Source organism: Theropithecus gelada, chromosome 11 (genome assembly GCF_003255815.1).
Source record: "Theropithecus gelada isolate Dixy chromosome 11, Tgel_1.0, whole genome shotgun sequence".
Lineage (NCBI taxonomy): Eukaryota > Metazoa > Chordata > Mammalia > Primates > Cercopithecidae > Theropithecus > Theropithecus gelada.
The window spans coordinates 25,585,434-25,612,803 of record NC_037679.1 but is presented as its reverse complement, the minus strand read 5'-3'; the positions used below and the strand labels follow the sequence as shown (position 1 = coordinate 25,612,803).

General features: G+C 37.9%; 1 protein-coding gene across 3 annotated transcripts in view; it reads left to right on the top strand.

The window, feature by feature from the left end:
- Nucleotides 1–27,370, top strand: part of GRIP1 (glutamate receptor interacting protein 1) — a 338,518-nt gene that overhangs the window by 64,877 nt on the left and 246,271 nt on the right. For all 3 annotated transcript variants that reach the window (XM_025403428.1, XM_025403429.1, XM_025403427.1), the window contains exon 2: nucleotides 24,391–24,471. In XM_025403428.1, the coding sequence (XP_025259213.1) occupies nucleotides 24,391–24,471 (81 nt within the window). The remainder of the gene's footprint in view (nucleotides 1–24,390; nucleotides 24,472–27,370) is intronic.

Here is a 27,370-nt window from a genome sequence, read left to right as displayed (position 1 = left end):
AGCTTCTTAGCCATGTTTATTGTTCTTTGAACATCTCTTATTGTTAACATGGGCCTGATAATGAAGTAGAATGTCCAGAAGGTGAGAGTGGAAGCTTTCCCATGGTTCTAAAGCAGCCTACTCAGGAATGTGAATCAAAGGAAAATCAATTCATTGCTCCACTCATGGCAGAAAATTATATTGTCCTTTTGGGTGCAGGGAGTCGAAGGTCCTGGATGGTGGCAATGCATCCATGTGTCTTCATAACTAACACTGAACCTAATTTTGAGAGCTCCCTCAGCAGATCATTGGCAGAAATCATCAAAATACCTTTAGGCCCTAGCCAGTCACTCTTGAGAGGAACTGAATGACTCGTTTTAATTTAAGACCACCAAGGTACCATTACTTGCACATATTCATATTCTTCAGGATGTGTGGAGCACACAATCTGTGAAGTCATGAACTGAGTTTGAATCTCTGCTCCACTACTTTCTACCTATGTAAACTTGAGTGGTAGCTTAATGCCTCTGAGCTTTAATCTCTGTATATTATTTGTATTATATGGATGATAGCAACTCATCAAATGAAGTAATGGATGTAAAGTCTCACTGAAATTACAAAATGTTTTCTAAAGAAGAGTTGTTCTTACTAGAGGTTTTTAAGAGGCAGTAAGTTCAACCCCAAATGATCAATTACTTTTACTTCCCTTTTAACAATTAAAAACAATATAATAGTAACTGGTATTTTAAAACAGCATAGTAGTAACTGGTATTTTAAAATCTTACCCTTTTTAACCCTCTGTACATGCAGAATTTCCTTGACTGTTTCACTGGAGAACAAAATTAGATGAATAATATATAGTCATCTGTTTTTTGTAACCACTTTTAGAAGGTCTTCGCTTCATAATTGCCCTCAAATCTTTTTATTTCCTCCTTTTGGTTTTCTTGCACAAGGCAGATAAAAATTTTAAAGTTTGATAAATTGGCCATTGTGTAACCTTCATTGATTTTATTTCCGTGTTCATGTATGGCTCTTTTTCTTTTACTTCTGGTACATGACAACGCTGGAAGCTTACTGTGCTAGTTTTTGAAGTGGGCCTCGAGTGCAAATTTTGTGGGCTGCTATTTTTGTCAAAGATGCCACTAAGAAGAAAGAAAATAGTCCGTAAGTGTGGCTGATTTGTGGAGGACAAGGAAATCTACCCACAATGGCTCTCTTTCCTTATGTCCATTTTTTTCTACTCTAGAATACTCATTAGGCCCTATGATCTAGTACCTAGTTCTTATGTGTCATTTTAAAATTATAAATTATGAACATAATGTGCCCATCCAAAAGTACCTTTTATAGGCTTTGTACTCCATTTTAAAAGAGAAATAGCACTCTTATATTTTAGTGCTGCTTGCCCTATGGATCCTGAACTATTTCTCTATTCCCAGGGTTTACTTTGACTTTAATCTGTATGTTCTAGTTTATCTTATTTTGTCTTATCTTGATCTTCATTCCTTGGGTTCTTTTTTTCATTTTTAATTACACAAAGAAGACCTCAAACAACTGTAACAACAACAAAAAACCTGAAGGAAATGTTGTTTATACTTTTATCTGAGTATTTTCAATGCTTTGCTTCATATCTGCCTCAACATCCTTTTTAACAGAAACAGAGTAATATGAGTTGGAATTTCTCAGTATACAAAACCTGCGATAAATAAATAAACATATTCTTTATTTATCCTACCAAGATGACGTGATAGCTACTGAACATCTCATTTTTTGTTTTTTACTATAGATGATGTTGGTACTTGCCTTTTTTCAGCAGTCTCCATCCAATAAGCTTTAATTCCTAATTGTTTTACAAGTATGAAGTGAAGGAAAGTTCATTCACAACATGCATCAGTGGATATTGATAAATATTTCATTATGTGCATGTATTAATAAAATGTCTTTCAATGTTAATCTTTTTATATTTACTAGACTTTCTTGACAAAGTTGCAAAAGATATTTTAAGTATCTTCAGTAATATATATGCAATATGTTTTTAGAAAATTCGGAAATTATGACATCCTAATCAATCATGCTTTATTTTTACTTATTTTTTTAATAAGTAGATTCAAAGCAGGTAGTTTCTAGTACAGCCTTATGATTCAAAGCTCAAAACATATAAGAAGATATATGGTGAAAAGATTCACTCTCCTCTATATTCCTCAGCCAGCCAGTTTCTACTTCATACACAAAATGAAAAACACTTTTACTGGTTTCTTAGAATTCTTCCAGATGTTCTTTATGCAAATAGAAGCATCTATAAATTTATATTCATAATTTTCTGTTTTTAAAACAAATATAGCATATGCACACTGTTCTGCACTTTGCTGCTTTCACTGAAAATATATCTTGGAGATCTCTGCATGTTGGCATAACAGGTGCCTGTCACTATACCTACTGATTTTTTGTTGTTGTAATACTCTATTATTCTTTATTTAGAAATATTTGAGTTGTTTCCAGTCTTTATGAAGTTTTGAGCTATTTCAAATAGTGTGTTATTATTAAATTGCTATAATGAATATATTATGTACATGGGAAGACATATCTGTAAGATAAATCACAGTTGTAGAATTCTGGGTCAAATGGTATATGCATGTATAATGTTGATAAATACTGCCAAATTGCCTTCTTTAAAGGTTATATCAGATCATATTCCCACATGAAACGTGTGACAGTAAGTTTCCCCACAGCCTGAAAAGCATGTGTGTTGATCAACTTGCAAGTTTTTGCTAGTCTGAGAAGTGAAAAAGATTATAATTCATGTGGCTTTAATTTGCATTTCTTATGAGTGAAGTTGAACATCTTTTCTTTCATGAGCCAGTAGTATTTCTTTTTCTGTGAATTTCTGTTAATATCAGAAGCCCATTTCATAATGTTTTTTGGTTATGTGCTAAAATCAAGAATAAGTAAATATCCCAGATTTGGAATATCTTAAAAACTGACCTCTAATCAAAGCCAGTCTCTCTGTGGCCAGACTCTTGGAATATGTCCACTGTGGGTAGTAAAGTGGGATATGCAGACCATCCCTGGAACTTCCACTTTCTTTGGAAAATGGTTCTAATTAATATTGAGAGAAATAAAGAGATAATGTGATGAAGCATTCATATTGGTAAATTAATTCATGTGGTGATTCAAGTTTGCTGATATCATTAGCTTCGATTAAACATCATTCTTGTAAAAACAATTAAGAACTAAAGCCTATTAGATGGATAATGTCACTAAAGAAGACTAATAAGACCACCACTGCAGTGACTTACAAGCATCTTTTTTTTTTTTCTTGTTGGCTGTGTGGAGGAAACAGGCAGACCTGAGATGGATTCTTTCTGGATAATGAAAGCAAAGTTGTCTCGTGGCCTCAATACAGAGGTTATTTTCTGAAATGGAAAGGGACCTGCGGCTATACCTCTCTTCACCTCCCCCAGCTACACACGTGCAGACACACACACACATACACACACACACACACACACACGCCTGTTGCTTATCAAGTCATTCCCTAACTCTTGGGGGAACAACCTTTGTTTCCTTTCTCCTGTGCCTTCCCTCTCAGGAACAGATAGACCTTTCAGAGCATGCATCTGCACGCCCGAGGCCCTGTGATTTATTCTAGTAGATGGGTATTTTGATTTGGTTTCCATTCACATCTGGAAGATGCATGTCAGGATTTGGCTGTGGTCACAGCAGGTGGTCCTTGTTCTGGGTTAAGCCACAGTCACTGTGAATCTCAAACAGCCCCTTGGTTTTCCCTGAGGAACAGAGAGGCAGTGCTCAGAGAAGATGAAGGAGGTCCCATCAGTTATCAGTTGGTTTTGCTTAGGTTGGTTTCAAAGTTCTGAGACTGGGAAGGTTCTGTCCCTCCCTCACCTTTTGTATACTTAGTTTTTGTTGGCTTTTTGAGGCTAAGATCTTCCCATCCTCCACCAACCTCTCCCCACACTGCTTGCTTGCAGCTGGATGGAGGTAAAAAACAAAAACAAACAGATACAGAAGGCCTGTCATGAGTACTGAGGACCACTTGACCAGGTCTCTTCTTCAAAAGCCTCAAACTTAGACTGTTGCCATTATTTGCATGCACATGTCACAGAGACTCACAGAGGTATGAGGAGTAGGTGTTCCTCTTAAATCGTACAATGTGTTCCTGCAGTAGATCACAGAGGCTCTAGTGCACTAAGAATAAGCAGTTTTAAAACAGCCTATAATTATAAAATACTGTTTTGGGGGTTAACATGTTAATTTGTTAAATATATATATTTTAGATATTTTGTGATTTTGGTAACACCATTTCAGTATTTTTTTATTTAAAAAAAAAGAATACCAAGAATCCCACAAATTTATTGTGGCCCAGGCCTCTCTTGATTTTCAGGAATGCCCTAGGTACTCAAGGGGGCTGCATTATATACATCATTATGTCACTTAGTTAAAGCCACCCAAATAATAAGACACAGCTATACAGATTCTCTGGAAGTGATATTTAGGGGTGTTTATGAAGAGAAACTGTAAGCATCAGTTAAAATTTTCCTGATTATATTTTTAAGAGATATGTATCATTTAATTGTCCACAAAAAGGCCTTCTATGTTTGAATGCAGGTATAGTGGTTAATTCAAAGTTTGCCATTTAAGGCCGGATGCAGTGGCTCATGCCTGTAATCCCAGCACTTTGAGAGGCTGAGGCAGGTGGATCACCTGAGGTCAGGAATTTGAAACCAGCCTGGCCAACATGGTGAAACCCTGTCTCTACCCAAAATACAAAAGTTAGCTAGGCGTGATGGTGGATACCTATAATCCCAGGTACTCGGGAGACTGAGGCAGGGGAATTGCTTGAACCCAGGAGGTGGAGGTTGCGGTGAACCAAGATCACACCACTGCACACTTCAGTCTGGGTGACAAGAGTGAAACTCCGTCTCAAAAATTAAAAATAAAATTAGTTTTAAAGTTTGCCATTTTTTAGGAACACCAGTGAATTCATTTAATATAGATGAAATTTATGATTCGAAGTCCTATTTTTACTTGCTATGTAGAGTGGATATACACTTTGGTGCTGAAATGGAGTTACTCTGTGCTGTATAATCAGTGAGTTCTAACAGTCACCCAGGTGTAATATACGATAAGGAGCAGCCAGCTCTACTTGAAGCTGCAGTGGGGATCTGGTCAGCCTGACTCTACCTCTTTCTTGCTTTGTGAACTGCTAGCGGCTCCCCTCCTGTGAGCATCAGAGCATTGTAAAAAAGGGGGTTACACTATAACTTCTAAGACCCTTCCCAGTGCTTGAACTCTATGACCAGAAACATGATTTTATTATTTTAAATTACTATAAAGGATCTTACTTGTCATGTTTGGCTTATTTTATAGGATTTCTGTACATCATTATATGTGTATGCAGGTTAGGAATGCATTCAAAATATTCAGCCAATATTTACTGAATATCAACTCTGTGCAAGACACATAGACAATATACAAGACTCCTGCTCTCGTGGAGTTTATACTCTAGTAAGGAAGACAGACATTAAACAGATAAATACATAGACATTTCAGATAGTTCTAAGTGTTGAGAAGAAAGTAAGTTAATGGATAGAGAGGAACTTGGGAGAAGAGAAGCAGCTTGGAAAAGGATGATCAAAGGTTAAGAGATAACATTTAAGTAAGATTAGAATAATTGAGAAGAGGCTGGTCATGCCAAGGCCTAAGGGAATAATATTCCAGGCAGAAGGAGTAGCAAGGTTTAGTCAAAGTTCTAAGGTGAGAATGAGTTTGACACGTTGAAGGAGTGGGAGGAAGGCCGGTGTAGCTGCAAGGCAGTGAATGAAGAGGAGAAAGATACAAGATGAGGTCAAGATGATGGGTTGGGGCCAGATTACAGGCAGCCTTGTAGACCATGGTCAGGTGTCTGGATATTATTCTAAGTATAATGGGAAGCACCTGGGGAACTTTAAACTGGGAAGTACTGTGATTTTTTTTTTTTTTTTTTAGTTTTTAAAAGATAACTTCAGCAGTCATGCACACATAGTAGATAGACAAGTTTCAGGGGTTGTCTCAAATGGTGCAGGCAAGAGGTGATGGTGGCATCGACCAGGGTGGTAACAGTATAGGTGGTGAGAAGGAATGGATCTACGATACGTTCTAAGGAAGAGCCTACGGAACTTACATATGGGCTTACGGCAGAATGTAAGGGCAAGAGAGGATCCAGATGTTTTTGGCGTGATTATCTGATGAGATGAGGATGCCATAGTGTGGGGGAGGGCTGTTAGGGAATCAATAGTTCTGTTTGGGACATGTTAAGATTAAAATACCTTTTAGATGTTCAAGCAGAGATGCCAGATAAACAGCTGTATGTCCTGAGTCTGGAGTTCACTGGGGAGGTCATGGCTGCAGATACAAACACGAGAGCACTTAGCATTTAAAGGCATGGAAATAGATGTGATAGAAAGGAAAGAAGGGGCATGGATAAAAGAAGGGGGCTGAATCCTAGGGCATATCCTTATTTATAGGTCTGAAAAAGGAAGAGGAGAAGGGGAAGGAGGCACCAACAGAGGTTGAGAAGATGTGGTCAGTGAGGCAGGTGGGAAGCCAGAACCACATGGTGTATTCAAAGTCGGGTGGAAGATTGCTGTAATGCTGCTGAAATGTCAAGAATGAAAAAATCCGTGAATGCTTTAAAATAGCATTAATGCTGATGTGTCTTCAAACATGATTTCTAAGAGTACCTTCTCACCAGAAGTAGATGCTACCTAATACTGTGTTTTAAGTGTTTTAAACTCCAGGATGCAAAAGCATTTTATTTCATCCTTGCACAGAAGAAACCTAAGTCCAATAAAAAGTGACTGCGCCCTAATAGTGATTCAGAGAAAGAGAACAAATCGGTGTGCCCTGGGCAACTCTCCAAGTAGAACTCTCTTCCTAGCTGGCAGATGATTTATAATACCCAAGAGTACTCGTCTTTTGCCATATTTCATTTTTTAAATAAAATTTTAAAGAAAGAAATTGGAAAGTTCTTTTTTTTCATCGTTGTTGCCAAACTGGATAATGATACTACCCTGTCCTTTGTCATCATTTATTATGTAGAGCAAGGAGACCAGTGCATACTCATTATGTAAAGATTGTAGATGCCTTGTTTTTCAATTGTTTCTCATTTTATTTAATTAAAATTCTGAACTGAACTGTAACATACAGGAAACTTTCTGTGCCTAGACAGAAAGTACATCTCAGAGTTGGGCTGCAGACAAAGTGACATCATTGGAGGTACTTAATGGAATAAATACAAGCCAGATTTGCGCAGTTAGTGGTAATTATGCATAAAGGATCAGGTGAGCAAATCTTCCCCCTGATTCTAACTTAAACCTTTACAAGGAGCATTAGTTCTAGGGCCACCAGGGCCCTATTAAAGTAGTAATTTAATAAATGATATCCTCATGCTATGAAAGAATTGGCATTTGCCCACCTGATGTGTCTGGTTTAGGGGACTAAGTTATGCCTCTGGGAGGATTTACCATATTATATTTTAAAGGTAAGTTTTATACTTAATAGGTTTATTGTGTATTTAGGGGATTATTTAACTATGCTTTTAAGGAGCCATTTTTAGTCCTGCAGAACTCAGCTCTAATTAATTCAAATCATTGCATGTGAACAGCAGTGTTCTGATTCTCTGTTGTTTGGATTCTATCTTTCCCCGATAATAAAATAGAAACATACGAAGAAGAAAATTCTTTTAAAAGTCTTCATTTGCATACGTTTTTTTCTACCAAACTTTATGTGATCATTTAATGTTTATCAGATTCCCTAGGGGTCCATGGAACCACACCAGGCCAAAGTGGCATGGCGAAGATCATATAGTAGTGTGCTGCATAACAAGGTTTCTGTAAGCAGCAAGTTGTTTATATGATGGTGGCTCCATAAGATTATAATGTCATATTTGTACCTTTTCTATATTTAGACATTTGATAATTTTTTTATTTTTGTTTTGTGCTTTGTTTTGAGACAGGGTCTTACTCTGTCACCGAGGCTGGAGGGCAGTGGCAGTCACAGCTCACTGCAGCCTCAACCTCCCAGGCTCAAGCGAGCCTCCCACCACAGCTTCCCAAGTAACTGAGACTACAGGCACTTCAAAAACATTTTAAACTTGGGGTCCCCCTATGTTACCCAGGCTTGTCTGGAACTCCTGCGCTCAAGCATCTAGGCCTCCCAAAGTGCTGGAATTACACCCGGAACCACTGAACCCAGCCTAGATATGAGATATACAAATACTATTGTGTTACAGTTGCCTACAGTATTCAGCACAGTCACACCCTGTACAGGTTTACAGCCTAGGAGCAATAGGCTCTACTATGTAGCCTAGGTGTGTAGTAGACTATACCATCTGGGATTATGTAAGTACACTCTGATGTTTGCACAAGGAAGAAATCACCTAATGATACACTTCTCAGAAAGTGTCTTCATCACTAAGCAACACATGGCTGTATTTATTCAGCCTATGCTATAGACCAAGGTCATTATATGCATTATATTAGTTAATTTCCACAAGTTTGAAAAATAAATATTGGTATTACTATTTGAGAGATGAAAAAATTGAAACTTAGAGGATTTATGTAAGTTGCCCAAAATAAATGGAGAAACTAGGTTTTAAATATTTTATGATATAAAGCCTGTCTGCTTCCACTTGCCATGTTCTCTCTCTACAAAAAAAAAAATCTCCCATTCTTATGTTCAAACTGTTTGCAGAAAGACTAGCTTGAAATAAGCCTGGAAACATTAGGCATTCCGTGAATGTTGTGTAATACATATATGCACTCTGTTGGTATAAACTGTAGAAGAAAAATAAAGAACTGCCTTCTCTCACATTTCCAACCAGCTTATCTTTGCTGATGGCGGAAAAAATAAATGTGGTAAATATATGCTTTCTTTATATTTATAAAATTTATAATAGGTTTACATAATTCACAGTCTAAATAAGAGATCATTTAGTGGCTATACATCAATCTTTAATTTTTATAGATATTAGTCATAGAACAGCTATTCCTCAAATGTTTCTGAGGGCTTACAGAATGAGAATTCAGCCTTTGCATGATATTTCATCTTTTTTTGATATTTCATCTTAATTATGCACAAGTATGAAATGCAAAAAGGAAATTCTAGGGTCAAAATAAAAAAGGTAAAGGCAATGGGAAAAGATGGTCTAATTATGCAAATTGCTTAAGGCTTTCTGGTCTTTCTCCACTAAATTTAACATCTTTTTTCAGTTAAGTCTGTAGATATTTAACAACGAAGGCAAAGCTTTCTATTTAGTCTAACAAAAAGAATTTTTTGACCTAGTAGATTTTTAGCTAATGTCTCTCATAATTGGAAAGAAAAAATGTCATTTGAAATCATCTCCTAGAGGGAAGATGCTGACAGGAGTGGCATCGGTGGTACTTACATATTTCAGTTTTATGATCTCTGTTTACATAAATATGATATTCAAGTAATGCACAAATGCTTTTACTTATTTTGAGCAATGCATCCCTAATTGTTAAAGAAGTAAACATCTGACCCTTATTGTACTCATGATAGCCATTATGTGTTAGTTACTCTATCACGATAAATGTCAAATGTTTTGTTAAGCTTGTCTTAAGCAAAAGAGAAGCCAATAAAGGCTATAGTTATACAGTGGAGAAATGTGAAGGCAGGCTGGGCTTAAAATCCGTACCCAAATTACTCAGTAGATCTGCACACAAATGCATAACCTTTCTAAGCTACTTCTCTATGCAGTGGATGTATGAATAGTACACATTATAAATGGTATTCATTCCCACCTCTGCAATGTCTGTTGGGCTGAGCTTGAGTTATCACTTGTGACTACTGAGATAAACTAATTTTTCACATAGCTATTCTTCTGTTCTTTTACAAGCTGTGAACCTGGCATTGCATATGTTTCTTTTTTTTTTTTTTTTTTTTTTTTTTTTGAGACGGAGTCTCCCTCTGTCGCCCAGGCTGGAATGCAGTGGCCGGATCTCAGCTCACTGCGAGCTCCGCCTCCTGGGTTTACGCCATTCTCCTGCCTCAGCCTCCCGAGTAGCTGGGACTACAGGCGCCCCCCACCTCGTCCGGCTAGTTTTTTGTATTTTTTTTGGTAGAGACGGGGTTTCACCGTGTTAGCCAGGATGCGGTCTCCTGACCTCGTGATCCGCCCGTCTTGGCCTCTGAAAGTGCTGGGATTACAGGCTTGAGCCACCGCGCCCGGCCTGCATATGTTTCATATTTGTAGACTGTCTCTAAGCTGAATTACAATTTCTCTGAAAGCATCTCTGGATGTCATATGGCAATCTCAAATGTAGAAATCCAAAGTCTATGAATTATATAAAGGACAAATTTGGCATACATTTTCTGAAATTTCAAAGTCCCTAGAATAGTACAGAAGCTCTGTACTATCTTGGTTCTTACCATTGGCTCTAAGTTCCTGGTCATTCTACCACAGGGCTCCATAGGTCACTGAGATAGAGATGGTGGTTTCCGACTTTTGCCAATTGTATTTTGCCCTGCAGGATAGGAGACGAGGGGTGTCTTAGGACTGAGGAGTCCTTTTGGATCTACTGTTTATATGTATATTTGTTCTTGGCAGTGCTTATAGATACATATGTAGATGCCTACATCTGTTAAATATATATGAATATATGTGTATGTGTGTATATGTATCTATATATGTATTTTTATATATACATATATATGGATGTGTGTATATATGTATATATTCCTTCCTGCTTTTCTCATAAGGCATTGGTATTCAACTGATATAGAAACTTTAAACAATATTAACATGGAAAAATTCTGACTGATTTGCCTATCAATATATTTCATAAAAATTCTCTGTTTCAAAATATACTGTGGTTCAGCTAAGGCCTTAGGAGTACACTTCTAAAACTTTGACTTTGTGGTTTTCAAAATACCTTAAGGCAAAATACATGGCTGATGAGACTGAGTCAGAGAAAATTTCAGTTATCATAAATGAACCTCCTCTAAGGTATTATTGCTAATAGAATGCAATATAGTTTTACATGGTTACTTTCATGATTGAAGTGTCCCAAAGCAGATTCAATAACGAAATTGACAATGATGGAAGGAATGGTTTCTTTTATTCTAGATGTTTGTAAATGTCAGTAACTCGTTTACCTCAAAATTGGAAGAGTCCTGAGTATAATGCTACAAAATCAGTTCCAAATTAAACAATCACATTTTGTGGAATTGAATTGTATTTTCCTTGTTTATCCAAATTAACTATAAAAGCTGAATATTTGTTCAGGGAAGATTTATGGAAGGAAGTAGTGAAATTGATGAGGTAGACATAACCCAAGGAGAGTTAGACAAGCAAGTAATTTGTGAGGAAATTATATGTCTGAATAATTTGTCTTAGAAGCAAATGAAGATAATTTGGTCATCTTTGGACTATTAAATCTAAGCATCTGGGTTTTAATTTTTGTTTTCCATTGACAAATTGAATCATAATAGACCATTTAATGTCAATGAATTTCTCCATAAAAACTCAGGTATGATAGCCCATAGCTTAAATAAAAAACCAAAAATATATCAAGTATCTGCATCCTTATTGTGGTAGAAAGTTAGGTATAGGTTTTGGTTGCATGAAGATGAGTTTGTAATGATCAGGTCCCAGTTTTCTCTCCTTTCCACTAATGATTGTGTGTTGTGCAAACCCCCTCTATTGAAGCAGTGCTGAGACATTGGGAAAGGATGGTCTTTTGTGTCAGCCAGACCTTAGTTAGAATCCTGTCTCTGATTTTTATTAGCTTTTGATAGCCTTAGACAGATTTGTAACTGAGATTCAGTTTTACTATCTGTAAAAATTGGGGTAATAATACCCATGATTGTAAAAGTAAATCCCCCACTCAAAGGAGTACACAGCGTAGCAATAAGCAGGTTGATGATTTTAAGGTAGTATGGTAAGTGCTGTTAAAAAAAAAAAAAAAAAAAAAAAAAAAAACCATGCTGTGGGATTCCTACTGGTTCTTGTCTATCACTCAGCTTCCTTATCTATTACAAATAAAGGAACAGAGCCAGACTTCCTGAACTCAGACCACTCTGGGTGCTTTATTTACACTGTTTTGTTCAATCCTCACAGCAATCCTATGTGATCATTACTATTTCCATTTTATAGGTGATGAAACTGAACCCGTCCAAGGTCACATGGCTAGAAAGTGGTAGACGGTATGAACTATGCAGTACAGTAAAATTCTAGTGAATTGAAAATGGTGTTGGTGTTGTCCATACGAAAACTATGGGCTGGGCGTGGTGGCTTATGCCTGAAATCCCAGCACTTTGGGAGGGTGAGGCTGGCTGATCACTGAGGTCAGGAGTTTGAGACCAGCCTGGCCAACATGGTGAAACCCCATCTCTACTAAAAATACAAAAATTAGCCAGGCATGGTGGTGTGCACCTGTAGTCCCAGCTACTCAGGAGGCTGAGGCAGCAGAATCTCTTGAACCCCAGGAGGTGGAGTTGCAGTGAGCCGAGCCAAGATCACACCAGTGCACTCCAGCCTGGGTGACAGAGCAAGACTCTGTCAAAAAAAAATTTTTAAAAAACCACATCTCTCTGGTCTAACACTTTTGTGGGGTTTCGTGTGTATAATCACTGTCTCACTGTAAAACCAGAAAGTATCCAAACAACTACGGCTTTAAATAACAAACAGCACAGACTCCCTGGATTCTGACAGCCGTGATAAATCCTACTTTAATCGTGCATTAAAAACACATATCATGTGTTTGATAAGCAGTCATCTGCTATTGCTTGACCCAGCAATGAATTAATAAAGCAAAATATGTGATAATTCAAGGCATATGTGTGAAATATGTTATTCCCAAGACTTCCAAATGTGATATCTGCCACTGCCTCCCTCCCAACCTGCTGCCTACACTAGATAAGAAGGTGTTGGTTCTAAGACGCTATATAATGACAGTGGCCTGCTCTTAGGACTTGAGCTTAAATTTGGGAATTTTCAAAACTAAAGTCTACAAAAAAAGTGTGTTCTGAGATAGGTCCTGAAATGATCCAAGGCCAGGAGAGATGACAGTCTTGGAAATAATGGTTAGTGGGTTACTTACCTTGGTTTCAAAAGCTCCTCAGAAAATTCTGAAGTCTAGCAAAAAATTCTTGCCTGTCTGCCCAGTGACTCTGCTGCATGAGCCACTCCTGAGTCTGAGAACTGAGGTGGCAGCACATCTGCCCTGGAGCTTGGCTCTTTGTAGAGATGAGCCTGGAGAGCCAGAGGGTAAGGAAAGGCAGACTCAGCGATCTCCTTGCCAGCTACACAAGTCATACCACCATTTTCTTCATTGTGTTGCTAGATATGGCCTGGTCCAAGATTTATTCCCCACTCTGGCTACATGAACACTCATAAAAGGTTTGAAATATTGTAAGCAGCAGGCCATGAACTTGTCTAGAATACTAAAGGAGAAAAGAGAGTGTCCCAGTATTTATTCATTTTAAAATGATAAACCATTTATAGGAACCAGTTCATAAATGCTCTATCTGTAGAGAATGGTTGGCTCAGAGTGGGAGTTAGAGAGATAAATTCAGCCAGATTTCATCTTCTAAAATGCTTGGAGCTTCTTGGCTAAAATGCATCCATTCAAGTGATTTGTTTATGTGCTGGAAAGAATCTTGAATCTTGTATCATAAATTAAACCAAGAATTCATGATGAAGAAGTGATGTCTAAAAATTGGGTGAGGTGATATATTCTTTTCTAAACTGCAATTTCAGAAGATCTTCAAATGCAGCCCCAAGTCCCTATATCAGTGACATTTAGTCATGCAAGATATACACAGTAGTGGCTACTATGTGAAGGAGTGCCTTTATACACACACACACACACACACGCACACACTCTCTCTCGCTCTCTCTCGCGCTCTCTCTCGCTCTCTCTTGCGCTCTCTCTCGCTCTCTCTCGCGCTCTCTCTCGCTCTCGCTTTCTCTCTCTCTCTCTCTCTCCAAGTAAGGATGTGAATCAAAATTTGGTAAACAGTGTATCATGGTGGCTAACAGCAGACTCTCTAAAGATATGTACGTTAAAGCTTCATTTTTGCACGTTGCTTTCAGGGTAAAATTAGGCACATAATTTCATCTCTATAAGCCTCTGTATCCCCATACTTCAAATCATGTAATTGTTCCTGTGAAATTACATTGATGTGAGTACTGATAATGTATGTGAGGTACCAAGCAGAGTGCTGGGCGTGTAATATGCTACCCTGCCCTAGGCTTTAATATAATAGCAGCTCCATTTCAGATTTGCCATACAACCTATTTAGATGAAGACAAATTCTTTCTTGAAACCAGTACTCCTTTTGTAAAATGAAATTATCTGTTTTGTTATTTTACATTTTATTGAGTTATTGTGAGAAGAGATAAGATTATAGCTATAAAGGATTTAGACTCATGTTGGCATCTTATGAATGCTCTATAAGTATTAACTCTATTTATAAAGTTATTGGTATCATTTACATTAAAAAGGCTTCTGGTTGACTGAAGTATACTCAAACTGAACTCTGAATAACAGATCTCTAAGAAATTATTTAGATTACTTATAGAGGAAACCAGTGGCATTGCTGTTTAATGAAAGAGGCATCTAAAAGTACATGATTATAATTAAACTCTCATTTTTCTTCATGTAACTTATACCCCTTACATACAACCCGGGACTTCAACATGAGGTTTACTTTTCCTGCCATCAACTTTGCACTCTGATAAGTTCTGACTTAATGTATTTTCCCCATTCCCACAGAGTCCCATCACCTATTTCACTGTTTTGAAAATTAATGAAAATTGATGCCTGGAAAAAATCTTGGTTTCCCTTGGCTTATTGGGAACATCCTTTGGACCATTGTTTCTAAGACCACTACACACTTAAGACATGAGAGAGGGAGTTGAGAATCACACAGTGATTTTTGCACATATAGGCAGTCACATGTAACCCTTGTTCCTTAAATCAGTGACCCTGGGAAGAATCATCTGTGCTCTTAGCTCCAAAATGTTACCCAAGGTTATAAATATATGCTACACATTGTCCCCTTATTATTCCAGAATGCTAGATATAGAGGCATTTTCATTTTGTGTATTGGAAACTGAGCTAAACAGTGGTGATAATACTTTTATTTCCATTTTATGTAGAAATTTCTCAGCAGTGGTGACTATCTGATCACTTATTTAGATAATTTGCCTGCAGTTGACATGTATCAATTTATACTACACTTGATTAACAGAAAAGAAGAAGAAGGAAAGATCATAGTGAGCCACTGAAACAGGTTTTAAAGTTACCAAAGTTATAAAATTTTATCGTGTCACTGATTGTCAGAGCAACAGGTGAGAGCATTAAAGGCTAATTTCTCAATAATCAAACCTACACGGGAATGCTCCACCCCACAGATATATGTGGCTCATTTTCCTAGACATCAGTGTTCATTCACACACTGGCACAAGATTTAGACCACTTCAAATGAAGTCATCCTGATTGCATTTTGCTGCTGCTTGTTTTCCCATCAGTCTTGACTTCATTCTAGCAGCTATCATACTGAAAATTTCTAAATATGGAAACCTTCGCAGTAATGTCACATAAAATAAGGACTCTTGGAGAACCCTGATTTGACAGAAAGCTCCCTCTTTTTCTCCGCAGTTTACATTAGAAATCCAAAAACATTCCAAACAAGGGGCAAAAAAAGAAGCAGTTTAAATAGTAAAGCGATATAATCATTTAAATGATTCAGTTTTGAAACTATGATCGTTCTTATTTGAGTGTTTAAAAATCACTTCCAGTCTTTTCCATGAGAACATTTTAAACATTTTGTTTCTTGAATTATCTAAGGAAAACCTATGTACTGTTTTACATTTTTCCCTAAATTTAGTCCAGTCCAAATTGTATATATATATGAAAGTGACTTAGAATTTCATATTCGTTAGTTAAAAAAATGGAGAAACCTTAATTACTCCAAATGTATTATTTATTTCTATTAATCCTACCACTCAATTGCCATTACACGAAATCAAACACTGGTTCTTTGGCCCTCCAGGAATACTTGGATGTGGTCTAGCCAGTTTATACCTGTTAACGCATACTTTTTCCCTGAAGAATGGTGTGCTTTTTAAATAAGAATTTAAAATGTGGTTTTAAATAGCCAGTACTCATTACTGTGAGGTAATCCAAATTTTGCACCAAATTGTCATTCTAAAGTTAGTCATTTATTGAACCTATGAGAGACTGAAAATGTCAGCTGAGGTAGTTCAAATTTTGCACCAAATTGTCATTCTAAGGCTAAGCATTTATTGAACCTATGAGAGACTGAAAATGTCAGCTGGCATAATCTAATGGCTAAACCAAAGCTTTAAAGCACATAGCCCTCTCCACAAAGAGAAAATGTGAAAGATATAATGAATTTAAGATGTTAATGTTTTTAATTGGGATCTGATATGGTCATGAAAATGAACTTTATGGCATGGATTCCAGCCCTTGACAAATTTTGATTCTTCGGTGATGAGGCAGGTCTGTGACTGCCATTAACAGACTGGTTCAGCTGTCCTTGCTGGAAACAATATTAGGAAGAAGCATAGGAGTTATCATCTGTGATTCAGACACATTAGCAATAGGAATGCCAGAGGCAGAAAATGTGCAATTTCATGCTCATTAATTTCAGAGAGGATTTACAAATTAACCTGACTAAAGATATTACTTTCCCAAAAGGCCTGCAGGCATCACTGAGCAGCCCAGCTAGCACAGACCACTTCCACAAGGTTGTCCAGATGCTCCGGGGCCACCGCAGTTCTGTTTGTCCCTGCGTGCAGATCAGAGGCCAGGTTCTGTGCTGGAGACCTTCCTGGTTGCAGGAGAACTGTGCAGATGTAAGGAAGCAAATGTGTATCTGAGGAGAAAGAATTTAAGGAGACAGTGTCATGGAAGATTCTTCCCTCATGTCCCTGCCGTGAGGCAGAACATAACTTTTTATTTTCATTTGACCTTTACCAGCTAGGGGATAGTAATTCAATACCATTTCCTCTCTCCACCTTCAAATGTAAATTGACTAATAGATTATTATTACAATCAGTCACTTGCTCCAGTGAATCTGACCTTAGATAGCTCTAGTTACTCCTATAATTCAGCCATTTCAGGATTTGTTGAGAGGTTTAAAATGGATCAAGGGAAGATTGAATTCACTCAAAACCATACCATTACAAGTTTCCTTTACATTTGAAGAAACCAGTCCATGAGCAATTTGATGATTGCAGGCCTGGGGATACTCTTGGAGTTTGCTGATATGACTGGCATTCTGCCACCTACTTTGTAGGCTGCCCCTGATGCAACCAGGTGAGACATTGGAACAGGTATATCCTCACTACCCGTGCAGTTGCTGTTGGTCATATCAATTGGAGCAGGGCTTTCCAAACATTAACGTGCATACAAATCACCTGGAGATTTTATTAAATGCAGACTCTGATTCCATGGGTTGGGGTGGAGGCTGAGATTCCACATTTTTTGACAATTCCCAGGTATGCTCCTGCTGCTCATCCATGGTCCACATTTTGAGAAGCAAGAATTAGATAATAGAGCAGTAAGGGAGAGAAATGATCTTATAACACAGGCCTACGATAATGTGAGCTATATTGTTGTCATTCTTTTTAGCTGCAATATTTAATCCCTGAAATGGTTATCAGATTATGGTTAATTACAAGACATTCTATCACTGTGAAGAAACCAAAAAACCACTGTATATTTGTTCTTAAAATGAAATTGTGCTCTGTTTGGGTGTTTTGGGTTTTTTTCCCAAAGTTCAAAAGTAAAAGAAAGCCAGGTGTGGCAGTTCATGCCTGTAATCCAGCATTATGGAAGACTGAGGTGGGAGGATCACTTGATGCCAGGAGTTTGAGACCAGTTTGGGCAACATAGCAAAACCTAGCCGCTATAAAAAATAATTTAAAAAGTCAGGCTTGGTGGCATGCACCTGCAATCCCAGCTGCTCAGAGGCTGAGGTGGGAGGAGCACTTGAGCTCAGGAGTTTGAGGCTGCAGTGAGCCATGATCATACCACTGCATTCTAGGCAGGGTGACAGAGTGAGACCCTATCTCAAAAAAAAAAAAAAAAAAAAGGCAAAAGATCTGGTCCCTTTAGGAATATAGAGCACATCTGTGTCTGAATTATGACACTATAAGGAAACCTGCAGAGTCAAGGATAGACATTAATGCCATGCAGATGCAAAACAAATAACAAAAGGGAGGAGGGAAAGTTGATGGGGGAAATCATCTTTTCATAGGAAAGAGACTATCACAGGGCAGCACACTGCCTCTGCTTCTTGTCATCAAGCTCAGATCATTCCCCAATCTTCTGGTGTAAACTTAGCTGTATAGACCCCTCTATTAGATTAGGGAAGGAAATGAAATTGATTCATTCTCGGTAAGTTGTAAGCAGCTCTCCATGTTACAGCCTCCATATACCAAAGCTGTAGAGCCGAAGCCTGTGTAGGACTTGGCAGCCTTCTGACTCTAGGAGAGATCATGAGTGCACTTTTTGCTTGACCGTAGAAAAATAGGGTTATTTGAATCAGGAATTATGAACAATTTAATTTCTTTAAATTATGTGGGGCCCTGTGATTGTAGTTATGCATCATTTTAACAAGAAGAGAAAGATATAATTAAGCTCTGTTGTCAAAAAGCCTTAACAGTTATCCTTCAGGAAATCTTGCTTAAATTTCAAAGTGTGCCATCAAACCACCAGGGAAGCAAATGGGACTGGAAGGCTAGTGTCTATGGGAGAGAAGCAACCATGATACGTTCATGCTAACTGGGATAAAATGTTCACAGGACCCAATTACTGAAACGATTATGGCTCCCCACCACACAAAACTACCATGTTATCGGAAAGCCTAAAATGACTTGTTTCTTGATTTTTCTGATTGAAAAATTACGGATAAATTCCTAGTGGTGGATCTCCCTTTCTCATCCTGTGCTTCACCTCCACCTAACCTTAAGCCCATTCTCATTCTCCCCGTCGGGTAATCCAGTACCATGTTCTAGTCTCAAATGTAGGGAGTAGTGATTCTGCCATCACCACTCCACTGAAAGTGTCATTATCTTTTGTGTACTTTGAGTCTTAGTTTGCTCATAGTAGATACTAAATTGTGTGACATTTAATTGAATTCAAGGGACAGATTGTTTCATCCACAGTGGATTTTATTTTGTTCATTCATGGAAACCAGGCTTTTATTTCAAGTTTGTAAGGACATGCATGAGCACTGTGGCATGCCCTGCCTGTCTCCTCGCTACTGGGAAATGGTCATAATGTTTAACTGCACCAGATGCCTTCTTTTTTCCTAATCAAGATGTTAAGGGGGTCTGCTGGCTTAGCAGGTGCCTCAGTTGTGCATAATTAGTTGCTAAGAATTGTTTAGCATACGCTGATTAGTCTCAGCCAAAGGAAATTAAATTTCCTTTCTTCAGCAAAGCTTTGAACACAGCTAGAGATTCCTGAAACCATATTCATATCGGGTTCCTCTGCAGAGCCCAGAGAGAGAAATGAGACTCTCAGGAAATGGAGAAACAGGAACCAGCCTGGTGACACAAGGATGCTGTTTGATACCAAGCAAACGTTGGAGGATTTGAGAGCATGAGGGGACCTGAGTCCCTTCCTCACGATGTGACTCTCCCAGCTCCAGCACAGGCAGTTTGTGATGCATAGTGAAGCATTGCTCCTTAGGTGCCCGCTGGTGGCTTTCCAAGTTTATAAACACCAGCTTCATGTGATCAAAACAAATGATCTGTGTTTGCCCCTCCTGTGTTTGGCACATGAGGAAACTGGCCAAACTGGGGGGAATGAGAGGGACAGATGGTCTCCCTTTTTGTTCTTCTTCTGCTTTAAGTATATGCTTGACTAACGCTTTCGGTGCCTTTGTCACCATGTCAATTCTCCCTGTTAATGGAGGGCATTTTTCCCTAGCCTCATGAGATGTCACTCTAAAGGGACCCATGTTCTTTATTGTGACCAACAGGTAAGCCCCTGTGAAGGGCCATCATGTGTGACGGTGATTACCTAGCTGCTAAGATGTTGTTAGCAAAGGCTGGCAGTGTTGATACCCTGAGATGCCCTTAATGATTGCTTGAAGCATTCATTTCAGTGAGCAAGTAGCTCACTAACTGAATGTCTGCTTTCCCCTGTAGTGACTTTTAGTGAGAATCCCTGGTTAATATGATCATCCAAGTCTGGGCTGAGAGTCTGCTATGAAAATCATAATTCTTTTGTTTAAAGACATTATTTTAAAGGTTGATCAATCATTCTACAGTCTGAATGAAAATGAAAGGAAATATATGTTGATAACCGTTTTATAAAGGGTCAGATTTTTCACATTACGTCAATATTTAATAGCTACTGGATGATAATGTGACTTTAAAAGGAATAGGCTATCAACCTAGAAAAAGAAAAGCAGAAGTAGGAGGGAATATAGCTTATAACAAATGTTTGACTTTCTTCATGTTCTTTGTTTACAACAAATGCTCTTGTTTGAAAAAGTGAATATAATTAATTCACATATTCTATCAGCAAACATTTAGTGAAAGCCTACGATGTGCTAGGTACTATTCTGATTGATTTCTTTCCTTGTCATTTGACCTTTTTTTGTTTATTGATATATCTGGATTTAACTTGAAAGCCTATTTAGTATCTCTTCAATGAAACAAAGGAAAAGTATTAACATAAATCTTATAATTCAGTGACTCTTTTAAGGCTCATCCTGGGGAACAATGAGCTATATTGACGTTGCTTTTAAATTTTATCTTCAAAGAAATGAACTGAAAAGCATAAATTAGTTCGGTAGTACCATTTGTAACTGTTGTTTGCTTTAGGCAACAAATATGTGGAGGAGGGAAGAATGGGATGTATATATACACAAAAATAATTGGCTATGTGGCTCAGGCTCATTTTCAAAGGCTTCACTGTAGCAATTAACTTACACCATACAAGGTCTCTGCTGGTACAGTGTGCCCAATCACTCACTCCTGTGACACAGCAACATGTGGACCCAATGGCCTATGAAATCTTATCGTCTGTCTAAAAGGAAATGAAGAAAGAACATGGGACTAAGAATATAAGAAATTCTATCTAGACTCAATTTAGATGTGTGTCCTCCTGTAAATTTATCTTTCTGGGCCTCAGTTCTATTTACAATGAAAGAATGGTCTAGATTATCCCTTATAACCGGGCGCGGTGGCTCAAGCCTGTAATCCCAGCACTTTGGGAGGCCGAGACGGGCGGATCATGAGGTCAGGAGATCGAGACCATCCTGGCTAACCCAGTGAAACCCCGTCTCTACTAAAAAATACAAAAAATTAGCCGGGCGTGGTGGCGGGCGCCTGTAGTCCCAGCTACGCGGGAGGCTGAGGCAGGAGAATGGCGTGAACCGGGGAGGCGGAGCTTGCAGTGAGCTGAGATCCGGCCACTGCACTCCAGCCTGGGCGACGCAGCGAGACTCCGTCTCAAAAAAAAACAAACAACAAAAAAAAATAGATTATCCCTTATAAGCATGAAATTCTAGGGATATATCTATAAAGCTGCATTTAGGGACACAAGAGAAGATAGAAGCCTCCGTAGTTCTCCATGACTTTATGCTCAAGGATTAGAAATGCACTCTGGACACTCTGGTCCTTTAATATCCTACTGTGGCGCCATCAGCCACAGATTCATTCAGTGTGTTTTATCCATTTCTATTTTCAAACAAGTTTAAATCTAGAGCTGACTTTCAGTAAATCACGTCAAGAGAGCTGGTGTTCATTCCGTGATGGGCAGCTTTTTATAAAAGGCCATGGTGCCTCTAAGGTATTTAAAATAAAAAGACACTCTTCAGGAAAGTCTTCTAAAAACCAAGTTATATTGTGCCATGCTGCTCTGCTGCTATGCCCTCCTTAGCTCTGATGATCAATGTTGCCAAGCCTCTGCCTCCCTTCCATTAGGAATTATTGCTTTCACACTGATAGGCTTTGGCATGATTGGCTTTGGCAATCAGGGTGAAAGCAATAATGCCGCTTAGACAACATTAGATAGCACTGAACTTTTTCATTCTGGTCCTTTAACCAATACAAGATTTCGCTTCTAGATAATTATTTACTTTCACCTGTGCTCAGTAGGGTCACTCTTGATATTGGGAGCAGTTGGGGGTGGTGATGGAGAGGCTGGCCAGGTGGTCATCTATAATTCAGTTTCAACCTTTTAAGGATGTGCTCAACTAGACTATCTCAGTTCTAAATCAAGGAAGTTGTTTTCAAATATAAATGAGAAAACCATTTTACCAGGGTTGACTACTTCTGAAATGCAAACTGGGTACATTTCTAAAGAAATAGCTCCTTAAAATAGAGCATCAAGTGCAGATAACCCCAGAGTCTCCTGGGTAAATCTCTTATTGCCCTTTGTAAAAAGCCAACACTGGATTCAACTCAAGACTTTAATTGGCTGGAATCTTGACAAATAGAACACTGAGGAAAGCTTTTAGGCTTCCAAGATGCCGTACCTAAGCCTGGGTGTTGTGATTATTTCCTGGCTTAGTGCTCTATGCTCATAAATACACCGTTTCAAGGTTTTGGACAATGAAAGGAAATACATTTTTAAAGCAGTCTTATAAAGAATCCCCGGCTTTAATACATAGTACATTTGTTTTAAAAGGTACTAAATGAAGCATATTGCCTTCTTATTAACACTGTGAGAAAAACACTCAAATATTCAAGTGACAATGGTGGGGCAAAGGGAGACTTTTATAGTGTGATGTTTACATTTTGTATTTTGTTTTGTGGGTTTTAATTATACTCAAAATGGTGTTTGCAAAGAGAAGAGTCGAAGACCTAAGATACCACTTCTAAAGCAAAAATGGTGTTGATTGAATTGTTATCTGAAAGTTGGTAGTTTATCTTTATGGTTGGAAGAATATAAAAAATTGTGTGACAAATTAAATATAAACGTGAAACAGCATGACTTCTATTTTTTAAGTTAATTGCCACTTACAGCAGTGTTAATCTTTTCCTTTTGTCATTGCGTATAAAGACCTTGTTAGTTTTATGAAGAAATCATGAATCATTTCAAACCAGAAGTTCATCCTAGAGAGGAAATGAGTTCCTCAATTTTGAAACACAAGCCATTCAGTTGGGAGAATTAATGTTCTCAGATGATAAAGCCTTGTTCTGAATAAATCCTTGTTATGTGTAATAGTTTGTCATGTACAATATGGCTTCTTTAAATTCTTTAATGATTTCCTGCTATTATAGAATGGTTACAACAACAATAATACATCTTACAGTGTGGCCAGCAGTGACATTTAGGTTATCTAGCTGGACTGAATATGCTAGATAATTATTTTACATTCTATTTACTCAAGCCATGTACATCTTATTCTTGAAATTTTTAAGGTTGTTATTCACATTTCTTTTACTTTTTATAAATGCTCCCATCCCAATTAGGAAGAATTGTCCTTTATTTTAGCCTTAGTATTTGCCATCCTAGATCACTGCTCCTTTATTCCTAGTCAGGTAAAATCATTTTCAAAGTTAAAAAAAAAATCACCTTACTTAGAACTGGATGGACCCATTGTCTCCATGACCTTGTCACCTACTGTTTTAATCATTCACCTTCTTGCCTAACTCTCACAGATCCATTAAGCTTTAGACCTTCTGTCTTCTCAGTTGCTCTTTTAATAATTCTGCAAGTTATTTTCATCTCTTTCTAAAAGAGCACAAACCAGCTCATTGCAATATATGTCTTCTTTTGCCAAACCATCATTCCTTCCCTATTCTCAACCTAGCTCGTCTGGTCTTCCCTCTGAACATCTCTATCCCTCTGCTTTGCACTGGCTGCCAGTTCACACTCCCAGGAGGAACCTACTAACTCTGAGTGGCTTTATTTCCCTTGCAATACTAACTCTGTCATCTGCTTATCTGAAATATTGCCTTTCTTTTTACTTTCTTTGTTCTTCTACCTGATTATTCTTAGTGCCCATTGAGCCATTTTATTTCTTCTTTGTCTTTGTTACACCTATTCACTGGTACTTACTTATCAATGAATGTAGGTGACAAATAATTTGTATACTCTATTTGCATACTTCTTACCATTTCATAAACATCTTCATGAGCACTATAGCTTTTGATCCTGACAACCCTAAGAAGTAGATGAGAATTTTCTCTCTCTTTTATAAGGGAAGAAACATATTCACAACATTTTCAAAGATTGATCGCACAGCTAACCCAAGTATAGGACCCAGGCCTACCAACACTTTCCACTGTACTGTACCACTTCTCTCTCGCAGAAGGATTGCAATCCGTTAAAAATCTTCACTGCATTAGAAACTGGATGGAAATTAACCAAACGCTTCATTGTACCTTTGCAGATGAGAGTCCCTACACTAAATCCGCCAGCCAGACAAAGCCGCCTGATGGAGCGTTGGCTGTGAGGAGACAGAGCATCCCAGGTTAGACCAGACTGTTGGATTTTTCAGCTGTTTTACTTTTGAATCCTGTTATTTGGTGATTCTAAACAATTCCAACTTGGTAAAAATAATAATAAATCATGTTATTTCACAGAGCATAGACTGAATTCTATACCACTTGTTCAAACAATATTCATAAAAGCTAGACTTTAGAAAACCTTGCCAACTTGTGAGAATTCATCTTGTAATCCATCAATGTAAAATCCTTTGCAAAATGACTTGAATTTGTATCAACTCTACTCATTTACTTACTCTCATCTCTGTTTTCAGGGGATGACTTTCACAATAGCATCCATTTCTTTACTGAGCTATAGCTGGCAGAAATAAGGAATTCACAGTTGCCGCAACAGATCATATATGCTGAATGCAAAATCACTCTTTTCTTCTCATCTCTTTGAACCTGAATTTGCTTCCATTGGACAGCTCTTGTGAAATTTGTGATTTTGTTTCCTTAGGAAAGTGTGAATTGTATTGTAATACAATGAGTGATATCTATGTTTTTCCAACAAAACATTTTGAAGAAATATCTTTAAATGTCCTTACCCCAAAACTTCAATATTTTGAAGCTTTGATTTGTGAATGACACAAAAACATGTAAGTTCTGAAATTAAAGAGGAAAGGAAATTCAAAATGCTATTCAAACAATCTGAACTAGATAATTCACGGAAAAATTCCTTGTGGAAGCAATTGTACTTAGAAGGGTTAAAAGCATTAATGCATTTAAACGTTGATTTAAAATGATGTATTGTATATTTTATACAAGCAAATTGAGTACAGCTAAACCTCAGCTACAGGATTTTAGAGTACAATAGTTTTAGCAATTCAGAAGAAACAAAGTGGTGTTTCCTACATTAAATGGAATGGTTTGGCAAATGTGTCAGTGAAAGGAAGAATTTTCCACTTGAATAAAGAGCAAGATGAATCCCATTTGTGAGTAACCCTCTTCATGATTATTCTTTATTTTTATAAAAATTTCAGGTGGTTATTTTTACTCTTATTCCAAAGGCTTAGATTCATTTTGAAAGTACAGGACTTATGAAGACACATATTATGAATATGTTTTACATCCTTGTTTTGGTGCTTCAAAGATTCTAAAGCAATTTGAACTCTGCAATTAGATGGCATCACCCAGTGCCAAGATGTCTTCTATTTTATCCTATAGAACATCATTCTTCATGCTGGTTGCATTTAGAAAAACTATTACAGTCAGTTCTGGACTGTGTTATCTGTTTTCTCCTTGTCAGCATTAAAGAAATATTCCGTTTGAAGTTCAAGAATATCAGTTACCCATCAATTCTTTCTTGGCTGCTCTACATTCACCGGTACTGAGTATTCTACTGCTGGGAAGAAGCAGGAGACTTCCCAGTGTCCTCATAACTCTATGGGATACTAAGCAAATATGCTATTATCAATGTTTTCTTTTCATGGGTTCTCTAGTGCCACATTCTAATGACAACACGTTTGAAGGCCTTCCTTTTTCTTAAAGTCATTAAGTAGTTTTTTAAGTTACACGTTAAATACACAGAATTGGTTCATCATAATCCCTAGTTTGTGGCACATATTATTCTTCATCATGAATTTTGTCTTTTCCTTCTCTTTATGTTAGATTTAAAAGTCACTGGAATCATTAACTGTTGGTAAGCTTTATGAGATGTTTTCCTGGAGTTTGACCATTGATAGACCCCTTTTTGTTCATCTCTCTTAAGGTAGGGGCCGGAGGTATTAGGAGTGTTCAGAATCTTCTTAGTTATTTAGAACAGTTCAAGAAAAAAGATTGCACCAGCCAGAGGGCTAAGAAACCAAAGCGGTTAACAGCAGACTATTACTTAATAGTATTTTAAGGAGAGAATTAACAAACTTCTTGGAAACTGCCTCCTGACTGACTAATGACTCATGGAGTTCTAATCCCTTACTGTCTTACTTAAAAGTACCCATGAACTCTTGTTCTGGCAAAAAGAAGAGAGTATTCTCAGATCTTTGGCCAAGAAGTAACTCAAACAGAAGTGAAACCCAACATCCAGAAGTCTTGAGCAATCACCTACTGTGTCCACTTTTGCCCCCACTAAGTCCATGAGAGAGAGAAAAACACACAGAGGAAAAGGCCAAGTAAGTGTATCCTCTTTATTATTTACCAGAGCTTCAACTGAAAAATCCTGAAGTGGTCTCCTGATGGACTAAGTTGGACCATACAGAGCTATAAGAGCCAGAATTCGGGAGAGTCCAATCTTTTGGCTTCCCTGGACCACATTGGAAGAAGAATAATTGTCTTGGGCCACACATAAAATACACTAATGATAGCTGATGAGCTAAAGCAAGTAATAATAAAAATAAAAAAGAATCACAAAAAGAAATCTCAAAATGTTTTTAAAACATTTACGAATTTGTGTTGGGTCACATTCAAAGCCATCCTGGGCTGTATTACAGCCTGTGGGCTGTGGGTTGGACAAGGCTTGAGCTAGATGGACATTTACAGCCTTAGTCTCCTTTTCCTATGCTCACTCCCAATCCTACTTCCCTCAAGATATTTTTAACACCCCGGCAGCATGGAAAGATGCCTCTAGAGAAAAGAAGCCCTAAAGGAGAGTTTGGCTAATGTACTAGTTTCTGACCTTCTCAATGCAGAGGCCCCTCCCAAGTAAGATGCAGCTCCAGGGCCATTGATCTGCCCCAGCTGCTGGGGAGTAAGCAAACACAAGCAGGCTAAAATCTTAACAGAGCTATGGCTTTTGCCTACATCTCCCCGTAAAGCTCAACTCCCAGTGGTCCAAAGATGGTGACGGGACATTAAACCAAACACCGCATGTTCTCACTCATAGGTGGGAACTGAACAATGAGATCACTTGGACTCGGGAAGGGGAACATCACACACCGGGGCCTATCA